This window comes from Gastrolobium bilobum, unplaced genomic scaffold, assembly GCF_033153095.1.
Source record: "Gastrolobium bilobum isolate Gb01-03AN ecotype WA unplaced genomic scaffold, APGP_CSIRO_Gbil_v1 utg3209, whole genome shotgun sequence".
Classification (NCBI taxonomy): Eukaryota; Viridiplantae; Streptophyta; class Magnoliopsida; order Fabales; family Fabaceae; genus Gastrolobium; species Gastrolobium bilobum.
In genome coordinates, this window is record NW_026899772.1 from 482,149 (window position 1) to 494,537 (window position 12,389).

The window sequence follows — 12,389 nt, forward strand, 5'->3', positions numbered from 1 at the left end:
GTTCGATTAGATACAAATGACCCAAGGGTTGAAGCCTAACAATGTATTTATGATTCCATATGTTCCCAAAGCTTACGACCAAATCAGTGATTGAATCTCCAAGTGTTCTAGAGTCGAGGATGTTCGCAAGTTGTTTGATAAGGCAGTTGTGAAAAGCTCGGTGATTCTTAATACCATTGTTTTTGGGCAAGCTCAACAAAGCCTTACAAATGAGGCATTGAATTCTTCATTTAGTTTGGTGCAATATAATTTTAATAACATTAATGGGGATTCAAATGTGGTAACTTGGAACACTTTGATGTAGGCATTTTGACATAAGGATAAACAAACAATGGTGGTCTTTGAGATCTTCAAGTTGATGATTACATATGATGATGTTAAGCCTAACGTGGTATTGTGAACTTTTGTTATATACGATATTGTTCAGAATTTTTATAATGGGAATGCATTTGATATGTTTTAGCATATGTTGCGTCATAACTTCTGTCTACCTTCAGCCACCATCAATGAAAATAAAGCAGATTCGAGGGTGAATCTTTTCCTAGCGAAGGAGGATGATACACATAGAATTGGCTTAGAATCGTGCAAGTGCGCATACACTTTTTGGGATTTAGGCATAACTTTATTTTAATTATTTTCTTAATTAAGTTGTGTTTAATGATGATTGATTTGTAATCCGCCATAATTAGTTTTTTATATTCTTTCCATATTTTGAGGATTTTAAATTCTGAATTGATTTGTAATTGGTCTATAAAAAGTGCTTAAGACTTATATTGTAGGAGTTTAATAATTTGTTGTTTTGATAATAAAAATTAAGAACTGGAGGTTTCTCTTTTATCAAATATCAACTTTCTGCTTAGTCAAATTTTCTATATGCTATTGACATTAAAAAAACTTAGTGAAAGAATCTTCTCAACAACTTGCAAAAAGCCTCGTGGTGTCTCCCTAAAAGCAATTGTGGAGGTTGAATACGGCGAAAAGATATTTGGAAATATTAATATTCATGCTGTAAAGAACCTTGGGATACACTACTCCAAAAGCTAGCTCAAATGGTGGGAGTGTCCAAGGCCTTATAAACTCTACATTAGTTGCTCATACAACCAATGTGGGACTATATATCTCAACACGCCCAGCCTCTGATACCATGTAAAGAACCTTGGGATACACTACCCCAAAAGCTAGCTCAAAGGGGTGGGAGTGTCCAAGGCCTTATAAACTCCACATTAGTTGCTCATACAACCAATGTGAGACTATATATCTCAACACATGCAATAAAGAAAGACAAATGTGAAAAATTAATCACAAGGTATTCTTCTAAAGACATGCTTTGTTTGTCACGAGAATGAGTAATGAAACATTGCCCTCGTGAAGCCAAAAAGTTTCATGCTTCAAACAAAACTAAAAAAGAAAAAAAAAATACTTGTTAAGTTGAAAATTAGAGAAGTCAACCTAAGCAAAAATTAAGTACAAACAAAAAAAGTTAAAAAAACTGAACGATTGTATATGTTTAAATATCTAAAAGGTTAACCTATGCAATAATTAGGGCAAAAAAAAAAAAAAAAAGCAACGACACTTGCTACATTTATTTCAAGAGATACCTAAAAACAATTGAATCAAAAAAAAAATATCGGATCCTAATGGTAACTTCAAAATTTGGGCAATCAAATTCTTTGAAGTTAGTTGATAGTATTCCTAACAATCAAAATCAGGGTAGAACAAAGATATCATGTAATACTATATCATAAAGGATGAAATAAATTTTTAAGTTATTCATTTGAGCATTACTTTTCCCTATTCAAATAATTCTATTTTCAAAAGTAATGCTCTAGAACTTGAAAGTGCCAATGTTATGATCACGATTTATTATTTTGGTTAAAATGTGATAAAAACGACAAGAAAAAAAATGTTGTTACTAACTTACTATATCATAAAGGAAATGAATGACCCAATATGTTGAAAACTCGAGAAAAACAACCTAGGTAGCAATTAAGGTCAAACAAAATTAATATAGTGACAATTGTTCTCGAAAGTGATTGTTATGATCATAAGTTATTAATTTGGCCATCATATCCATAAAAATAACAAGTAGTGAAACTTTTCTCAATAACGCGAGGTGTCTCAATGAAAACAATTATAGAGAACGAATATGAAAAAAATAGATTTTTACGGAACTTGAATACGACAAAAAATAGATTTGAATGCAACATTAATATAAAAAAAATTAAAGACTAAGTCTTATGAAATAAAAGAAAAAGAAAAATGTGAAAAAGTAGACCTGGGGTATGTTTTTAAATACATGCTTTATTTTTTATGAGGATGAGCAATGAAGTCTTACTATGAAGCCAAAATGTGTCTTGCTTCGAGTGGAGAATTTCTCACTCATCCGAACCCTAACTTGGTTGGAGAATAGTATTGAGAGAAAGAATGAAGGACGGAGAAAGCAAAGAATTCTCCACAGAAGAGGCTGATCTTCTTGAGAGGAGTATTCGTAGATCTAAAGAACAAGAAGGAAGGAGTGTTGTTTCTTATAAAGATTCTCTGTTACATTTAAATGGAGGGTCAAGTGAAGAGAAGGAGACAGAGGTTCTTGAGAACCTAGGATTTGAGGAGGATGAAGAATCCCAGTTCATGGAAGAGTGCAACCAATCTGTTGATGATCCCTTCTGCCCCTCATATCGTTTTGAAAAGGAGATTCACAAAGAAAGCTGCAAACCTTGGAGGATGGCAGTTATTGTGAAACTTTTAAGAAAGCGTGTGGGGGTGAAGTTTTTTCAAAATAGGTTGTTGAAGATGTGGAATTTAAGCGGCTCTTATGAGTTCATTGATATGGAGAATGATTATTTTTTATTTCGGTTTGACAAGATTGAGGACTACAATTTTGTTTTGCAAGAGGGTCCTTGGATTGTAGCTGATCATTATGTAATGGTTCAACGTTGGCGTCCCTTCTTTAACCCTCATGACGATGATTTCAAGAAGCTGGCTGTATGGCTACGTATTCCAGGTCTCCCAATTGAATTCTATACGTCTAAGCACCTATGTAACATAGGTAATCTTTAATCAAAGTACTCAGATTCATACAACAATGGCAAACACCACAGTTCAGCATAAAGTGGCGATGGAAGGGGAGGCTTTTGGTTCTTGGATGCTTGTCCAGCGTAACCAGCGAGGAAGAAAGAAGGTCGTGAATTCAGCTATGGATGCTGCAATCAAGGAGAAGGCTCATGAAGTGCATTCAATTCCGAGCAAAAAATCCGCACCTGGTGTAATTGCCAATAATGGGGGGAAAAAATCTGGTGCTGTCATGCAAGTTAATGCCAATTTAGGAGGAGTGAATACAGGTGCTGTTAAGAGGGAGATTTTATCAAAAAAAAACGGTCCCTAATTATGGCCAGCCAATTGGCTCACGTTTCGCAATCATTGCTGACGTTAACAAAGTTTCAAAAGATGATAACGTTGCAAGGATGTCTAATCATCAGGATTTTAATGCAATTAATTTGCAGAAATCAAGCAACATTCCTGATTTGAATCAGTTAACCATCATGGATACGTCAGCGCAAAATATTCCTCAGCCAGCTAAGCATATGGGTGATCTAATTAATAGTCTGACTAAGCCTTCGATTGGGGCCCAGGAAAAAAAGAACCAAGAAGATCAACTCCTGCAGAATGGGAGCGTTAAAGTTTCTAGAAAAAATAAACAACAGATACCGAAGAAGACTGGGGCGGTGAAGGAATCTTTTGTTCTAAAGAAAAAACAAACGGGTCTTGCAGTATCTTCTAAGTCTTTCAAGCTTCCCTCTAAACCTCAATCTTTATCGAGGGAATCTAAGGAGAGAATTTTTTTGAGTTTGACTAAAGGTGATACAAACATGTTTCTCAATGATATAGCTCGTAACGTGAATCCTTCTCCAAGCTCGAATCTGGCTCTTAGTTCCATTTCCGGGAAACAGGAGAATGGTCAGCTTCTTGAGAGGGGCCAGCAAAATGGAAAAATCTTAATACCGGACGAAGAGTTTAAGGAGACTAATGAACCCCCTGATGCTTTGGTTAAATCGGTGTTAGGCAATCAGGCTCACAACAATTTGGTGGATTCGGATGGTGCTTCCATTTCGGGAGATTTAAGTGTGCAAACTGTTCCTCAATGATTGGTGTTCATACCATTCTTTCTTCTTCTCTGTATTTGTTTTTTATGAATATTGTTTCATGGAATTGTAGAGGGGCTGGAAAAAAGGGCTTTTCCCCCCTAATAAAAGACCTCACAAGAAGATATCGTATTTGTATCTTAGTGCTTTTGGAAACCCGTATTGGTGGACTGCGTGCAAAGCAGGTGGCTAAAAGCCTAGGGTTCTCAAATTTTTTTATTTCTGACCCGATTGGTTTTTCAGGAGGCATATGGATTCTTTGGAATTCATCAGAAGTGAATATCCAAGTTCTGCATACTGATCATCAATTTATTCATTCAAAGATAAGCTGGCTTAATTATCATAAGCAGGAATTTTTCACCTTTGTTTATGCTAGTCCTCGGCGTCAAGAGCGTCATGCTCTATGGGATGCTTTGGAGAATATTCAGCCGCAAAATAATAATGAATGGTGCATTATGGGTGATTTTAATACTTACATTCACTCGGAGGAGAAGAGGGGGAGTTCAGTTCACAATTGGAGGAGCATGCAGGATTTTCAAGATTGTCTTATGTCTTGTCATCTTAGTGATCTGGGGCACCAAGGTCCGAGTTTTACTTGGAGAAGAGGTAATCTTTTGGAGAGACTTGATCGTGCTTGTGTAAATCAAAGCTGGAACATGTCATTTCCGAACAGAGTTATCTCTCACCTTCCTTTTTATAACTCTGATCATCGTCCAATCCTTCTTTGGGATGGACAACCAAATTTTAGTAATGGAGGGGCTCGTCCTTTTCGTTTTCTAGCGGCTTGGTTGACTCATAATTCTTTCTCTGATCTAGTGAAGAGGTGCTGGGCAGGTGGTCACAATTGGAAAGCATCTAGTGAAAACTTTCGAGAGAAAGCCACATCCTGGCATAAGGATTGTTACAAGGAGGAGGAGAAGTTAAAAAATAATCTTCATTCTCGCCTCCGTGGAATTGATTATAGCTTAAGTCAACATCCTTGTCATTCTCTGGAGAGGCTGCAGAAAGAGATCTGGCAACAGTTAAATACTATTTATCTTAGAGAAGAGATTACATGGTACCAAAGATCTAGAACTGACTGGATTCGGTTTGGTGACCGTAATACTAAATTCTTCCATTCAGCAACAGTTGCCAGGCGTAGGAGGAATAGGATTGATGCCCTTCAAAATGATGTCGGGGATTGGATTGCTGACCCTTCTCTTCTCATGAGTATGGCAGTGGAATACTATGATAATTTATATAAGGAAGATATTCCTCTCCGGCCTAATTTTCCCATTAGGAACAAATTCCCAGAAATGGAAAGGAGAGTTATGATGGCTCTTGAGAGCTGCCCTAGTAGTCAAGAGATTAAAGGAGTAGTGTTCTCAATGGGGCCTTTTAAAGCGCCTGGTGTTGATGGTCTTCATAGCATATTTTTTCAAAGCCAATGGGATGTAGTGGAGAGCTCTGTTTGTAATTTCATTAAGGGAGTCTTCAATGATCCTAGTCGTATAGAAGAAGTGAATCAGACTCTTCTTTGCTTGATTCCTAAACTTGAGAATCCTCATACTTTCAAGGATTTTCGTCCGATTAGCTTGTGTAATGTTATTTATAAAACGGTAACAAAAATTGTTGCTAACCGTTTAAAATTGCAGATGGACAAGCTGGTGATGCCTAATCAGTGCAGTTTTATCAGAGGTAGACAAGGTACGGATAATGTCATAATTGCTCAAGAGCTAATCCATTCAATGAGGAAAAAGAGAGGATCTAAAGGTTGGATGGCGATCAAGGTTGATCTTGAGAAAGCATACGATAGGATCAGTTGGAATTTCCTTCAGGATACCCTATATGATGTAGGGCTTCCTGAAAATTTGATAAGACTAATTATGTTGTGTGTTTCATCTTGCACTATGAATGTTCTTTGGAATGGGGCTTGTACTAAAGAATTTCGGCCAACTAGAGGCTTAAGACAAGGAGATCCTCTTTCTCCTTATCTTTTTGTCCTCTGCATGGAAAGACTAGCCCATCTCATTTCTCAGGCAGTGGATCACAGGAGGTGGAAGCCAGTGAGGATTAAAAGGGGAGCTCCACAAATTTCCCACTTATTTTTTGCTGACGATCTCCTTTTGTTTGCAGAAGCTTCTCAGGAGCAAGTGTTAATAATTCAACAGGCCTTACATATATTTTGTGATTCATCTGGTCAAAAAGTCAATCATAGTAAGACTAGAGTTTTCTTTTCTCAGAATGTGGGTCATACTCAAGCAAACCATCTTAGTGGGCTTCTTGGTTTTTCTTTGACTGCGGATCTTGGAAGATACTTGGGAATTCCTTTGCATCATAAGCGAGTGGGTCGGTCATCTTTCTCTTATGTTTTGGATCGAATGAATTCTAGAATTGCTGCTTGGAATCATGCCAGTCTATCTCTAGCAGGTCGTGTTACATTATCTAAAGCAGTGTTATTAGCAATCCCATCATATCCAATGCAGGTGTGTTCATTACCGCAAGTCACCTGTGAAGAGATTGATAGGAAGATTCGAAATTTTGTTTGGGGTTCATCTCCACACTCTAGACGTTCTCATCTTGTGGCCTGGAAGCAGATTTGCATGGATAAAAAAAATGGAGGCCTTGGACTGCGGAGTATGAGGGAAATGAACTCAGCATTTATCATGAAGGTTGGGTTCAACCTCGTAGCTCATCCAGATGCCTTGTGGTCAAAGTTCTTACGTGCTAAGTACAATGTGGAGGCAGGCATGACACCAATTATTCATGCTCCAAACAACAGCTCCCAGCTTTGGAAGGGAATTACGCGTCATTGGAATATTATAATGGATCATAGTCGGGTGCAGTTAGGCAATGGTCAGTCCACTATGTTCTGGCTTGATAGCTGGCTGCCCGATTGTGGTCCTTTGATCTCATATGCAGGTTCTCAGTTTTCTATTAGTGATACTCTTCAGAAGGTGGTGGACTACGTGGATGAATTGGGGCAATGGAAATGGAATTCTCTTCGACAATTGCTTCCAGATTCTGTGCTGCATCGATTTATGAATTTTCTTCCTCCTTCTAGTCAAGATGGCCAGGATCATTTAATTTGGAATGGAACGACAGATGGCAAGTTTACTGTTAAGTCAGCATATGCAATATTAGCCATCAAAGATACTACAATCCAACAGTTTCCTTGGGAAAGTGTTTGGAGATGGCAGGGGCCAGAAAGAATTCGCTTTTTTCTTTGGTTAATGGCAGGGGAGAAGCTGATGACTAATGTTTGTAGACTCCGCCGCCATATGGCTCTTTCAGATCTGTGTCCTAGATGTAATCAGTCTAGTGAAACTATCCTTCATACTATTCGCGACTGTCCACAATCAAAGGAAGTATGGTGCATGATAATGCCTCATATAAATCAGCGTGAATTTTTCAACCTCAACCTGCACAATTGGATCATTTCTAATTTAGACAGCTCAAAGGATTGGGGGATGGGGTCGGACTGGCCTCTTTTATTTGGAATCTTAGCCTGGAAAATTTGGAAATGTAGGAATTCTTGGGTTTTTGAAGGTGATCGCCAGAATGCTTATTCACTTATCCGTTCAGCAATTGGTTTCAGAGATAGTGTCGCTCTTGCAGCTAACCCTGTTTTTGGAGCGGGCAATCAACCAAGGAATCGAATAGAGAGATTGGTTGCTTGGTGTTGTCCTCCTGTGGATTGGGTTAAGCTTAATGTTGATGGTGCATGTGATGCTAATGGTACTAGGACTGGGTGTGGAGGAGTTTTTCGCGATGCCTCAGGAACTTGGATCGTCGGATTCTGTAAAAATTTAGGCTCAGGTACAGTTTTGCATGCTGAGTTATGGGCTTGCTTGGTTGGTTTGGAGCTAGCTTGGGATAGAGGTTTTAGGCAAGTTTGGCTCGAAGGATATTCTCTTTCAGCTCAACAGCTCATTACAAATGGGTGCCACCATGATTACCCTGCGGCTAATTTGGTGAATCGTATTCGAAATTTGATGCAGCGAGATTGGCAGATTTATATGTCTCACATTCACCGTGAAGGAAATAGAGTAGCGGACTTTCTAGCCTCTTACTCTTATGGTTTCTCTTGGGTAATTCAGGAATTTGATTGTCCACCGTCAGGTTGTATTGATAGTCTGTATGGTGACATTATAGGTGTTCACTGGTCTAGGCTTTGTGCCTAGTTTCTTTTTGTTGTGTTTTTGTTTTAATTTCCTATTATTTCCAAAAATAAAAATGTGTCTTGCTTCAAAAAGAAGAAGAAGAAAAAGAATATTCACTAGGTTGAAAACAATTAGGGTTAAGGAATGATAAAGTAATGCCACTTGTTATATTGATTTTGACCAAGTGATCTTGAAAAAAAAAATTGAGGTAATTCTAAAACTTGGATACTAATTGTAACTTTAAAACTAGGGCGGTAAAATTCATGGATACTTATTGATGGTATTCCTAACTATCAAAATTGGGGTAGATAAAAATATTAAATAATTCTATATAAAAAGAACAAAATAAATTTTTGTGTTATTAACTTTTCATTACTTTTGCTAACTCAAATGCTCTTGAAAGTAACAATGTTACAAACATAAGTTATTATTTTGGTCATCTTGTCGACAAAAATGACAACAATAGAATCTTTCTCGATAACTTTTAAGAAGCCTCATAATGTCTTGATAAAACCAATTATGGAGAATGAATACAACAAAAATAGATTTGAAAATATTAAGACTCGTGGTTTAAAGAAATAAAAATATAAAAATTAGTTATGAGGTATCCTTCTACCAAAATGCATAGTTTTCACACGAAAGAACAATGAAATATTATTCATACTAAGTTAAATGTTTTCATACTTGAAAATAAATAAATCAATAAAAATATTCATTATGCTAAAAACCTAGGAAAGTAGACTTAAGCAAAAATAAAGAACAAAAATAAGAAATATGAATTACTCTACATGTATAATACTCTGGAAGAGCAACCTATATAGTGATTAAGGTAAAGAAAAAATAGAATAATGATACTTGTTCTTGAAAGTGATAATACTATAATCATAAGTTATTATTTTGGTCATCATTTCCATTAAGATTTATACTATTGAGAAAGAAAAATTCAAAAAATATGTGCATCAGAAAGTGGATTCATACGAAGCCAAATGATTGAGCAAAAATGCAAGGTTTCATATATTTTTTAAAAGTAAAAAGGAAAAAAATTATTCATTAGGGTGAAAACCTAGGAAATTCAACATAAGCAAAAATAAAGTACAAAAAATAAATAAATAAATGAACTAATGCATAGAAAATCTGAGAAGAGAAACCTATGTAATGTTTAAGGTCACTGTTGTGCAATTTGCAATCAATTAAATCAATCACACAAATACGCAAGTGCACGTGTCACAATTAATAAAGGGATGTGTGAGTCCAAGATCGTTCCCACGGAGATGATTTATAAAGCAATGATTATTTAAGTAAAGAAACTAGAAAATGATTAATTTTTATGATTGGGTTTGTAAAATAAAAGATAATTAAACTAAGAAAACAATAAAATAATTCTAAGGTATTAAAGTGATGGATGAAATATAGATCAAGTTCAATTTCCCCGATACAACAATACTGAAACGATGTTTTAACGATGCTCTATCAATGCTTAATTAGTAACCGAACACTAAAGTATGCTGGGGCTTTTGGCCAATCTAACATATATACCCAATAACTAATTCCCACATCTCTATGGCCAAACTAATTACTGAATTGTTAAAGTTCAAGTTCAAAGGCTATGTGGTGTGAATGATCTCTCTACCCATAACTAAATCAAGTTAACTTTAATCTAATTAATCCACACAATTCAACAAGGGTCTGGATTCGGAAACCTCTCGGCCCCAACCTCCTCAATATCACATGTGTATATCTCGACATGCATACATGAATAAGAATAAGCAAACTCGTTGAATAACTAATTAAACATTAATAAAAACAAAGTTTAGGCATACATCTCAATGTTACAACATAGGTACTTTATCACCTAACCTATAGAGCAAATTAGCTCATAATGGAATTAAATAAAACAGAGAAAAGGAAGAAAGAACCCATGGAGAAACAGAAAAGAAGATGAAAGGAATGTTGTTGTAAAAGTCACAGTCTTGCTCCAGCAACTCTTCCTCCTCCAAGAATCTCACTTTCTCTCTCTAAACGTGAGTGGGGTACTACATTCTTCCCAGCCTTTTTGAATTCGTAATGTAGTCCTCTTTAAATAGGAAAAGGTGGTTGGTTAATTGGGCCTCACTTTAGGAGTAAAAATCCATGATTTGTGCTGCTGCAGCCTTATCTTATCCCTATTTTCTTGGACTGTTGGCACTTGATTGGATAAGATCTTGATCTTCTTGATTTTTTGTGCCAATATTGTTGTTGACTAGATAAGAGTTTGCTTTCCTTGATCTTTGAGATTTTGGGATAATAATTAATCTTCAAGAACGCCCTTTATCCTTGCTTGCTAGTGCTTTATCCATTTGTTGGGGAATGACTAACTTTTGAAATTTAAAATTCAATTGTTCCTTTGTCCTCGCTGTCATGCTGTACCGATTGCTATATCATTACTTTGTCAGCTTCTCTGCTACAGTATTCTGGCGTCAACTTTTCCTGCAAAGACAAACACTCAACAAATCATCTATTCTTGTACAAAATCAAGGAATATTGTCTCATTTTTCATACTTAGTCATCTCAAAGCACTTAATCGTGAATATGCAACATTTAGCTCAATTATCATGCAATTAAGACACTTTATATGGAATTTATGCAGCAAATTCATCATAAAAATACCAAATTAACTCTCATTTGGGAGAGTTAACAGTTACACAAAAATAATGAAATGATACTTGTTCTTGAAAGTTACATTACGATCATATGTTATTATTCTTGTCATCATATCCATAAAAATGACAAAAAGTGAATCTTTTTCCTAATGACTCAAGATGGAGCTTGAATACGACAAAAACTATATTTGAGATTAAGATATATGCAATAAAAAAGGAAAATATATAAAATTAATCCTGAGGTATTATTTTAAATACATGCTTTATTTTTCATGAGGATGAACAATGAAGCCTTACTCATGTGAAACCAAAAAGTGTCATGCTTCAGAAAATAATTAAAAAGAATGAAAGAATATTAATCAGATTGAAAGTAATTAGGGATAAGGAGTGATAAAATGATGCCTCTTGCTATATTGATTTTGATCAAGACTTGAAAAAAATTGAGGTAATTCTAAAACTTGGATACTAATTGTAACTTTAAAACTAGAGCAGTGAAATTAATGGATACTAATTGATGGCATTCCTAATGATCAAAATTAGGGTAGATCAAAATATTAATAATTCTAGATAAAAAGAACAAAATAAATTTTCATTACTTTTGCTAACTCAAATGCTCTTGAAAGTAACAATGCTATAAACATAAGTTATTATTTTGGTCATCTTGTCTACAAAAATGACAACAATAGAATCTTTCTCAATAACTTTTAAGAAGCCTTATAATGTCTCGATAAAAGCAATTATGGAGATTGAATACAAAAAAAATAGATTTGAAAATATTAAGACTCGTGATTTAAAGAAATAAAAACATAAAAATTACTTATGAGGTATCCTTCTGCCAAAAAACATAGTTTTTCACAAGAAAGAAAAATAAAGTATTAGTCATATGAAGTTAAATGTTTTCATACTTAAAATAAATAAATCAATACTTACCAAAAAAAAAATCAATAAAAAATATTCACTATGCTAAAAACCTAGGAAAGTAGACCTAAGCAACAATAAAGAACAAAGAACAAAAATAAGAAATATGAATTACCCTACATGTATAATACTCTGGAAGAGCAACCTATACAACTAAGGTAAAGAAAAAATAGTATAATGATACTTGTTCTTGAAAGTGTTAATACTATAATTATAAGTTATTATTTTGGTCATTATTTCCATAAAGTGATAAAGTGAATCTTCTTCTCAATAACTCAAGATGTCTTAATGAAAATGTTACAATTTAGCAAGTGCACCGTTCGTTAAGTAATAAAGTGTACCGGAGTACGAGATCATTCCCACGAAGATTGGTTTTTCAAACACTAGTTCACTAATTGCGATTTAGTTGGACAACAAAGATTAAGATGAAAATAATTGAAATTTAAGACAATCAAAATCATGCAAATTCAGAATTAAAAATAATTAAAGAGATGAGTTGTTTTGACAATCAAGAAGACGCGTAGTTAGGGTTTCAATTTCCCCCATTATCC

The 12,389-nt window shown here is 35.2% G+C and overlaps 1 protein-coding gene across 1 annotated transcript; it reads left to right on the forward strand.

The window, feature by feature from the left end:
- Positions 1–3,082: 3,082 nt before the first annotated feature.
- LOC133293308 (uncharacterized) lies at positions 3,083–8,302 on the forward strand. The gene is made up of 4 exons (XM_061491856.1): positions 3,083–3,338; positions 3,436–4,130; positions 4,213–4,324; positions 4,383–8,302. Exons 1-4 carry the CDS (start codon positions 3,083–3,085, stop codon positions 8,300–8,302), a joined length of 4,983 nt encoding a protein of 1,660 aa, XP_061347840.1.
- The last annotated feature ends 4,087 nt before the right edge of the window (positions 8,303–12,389 follow it).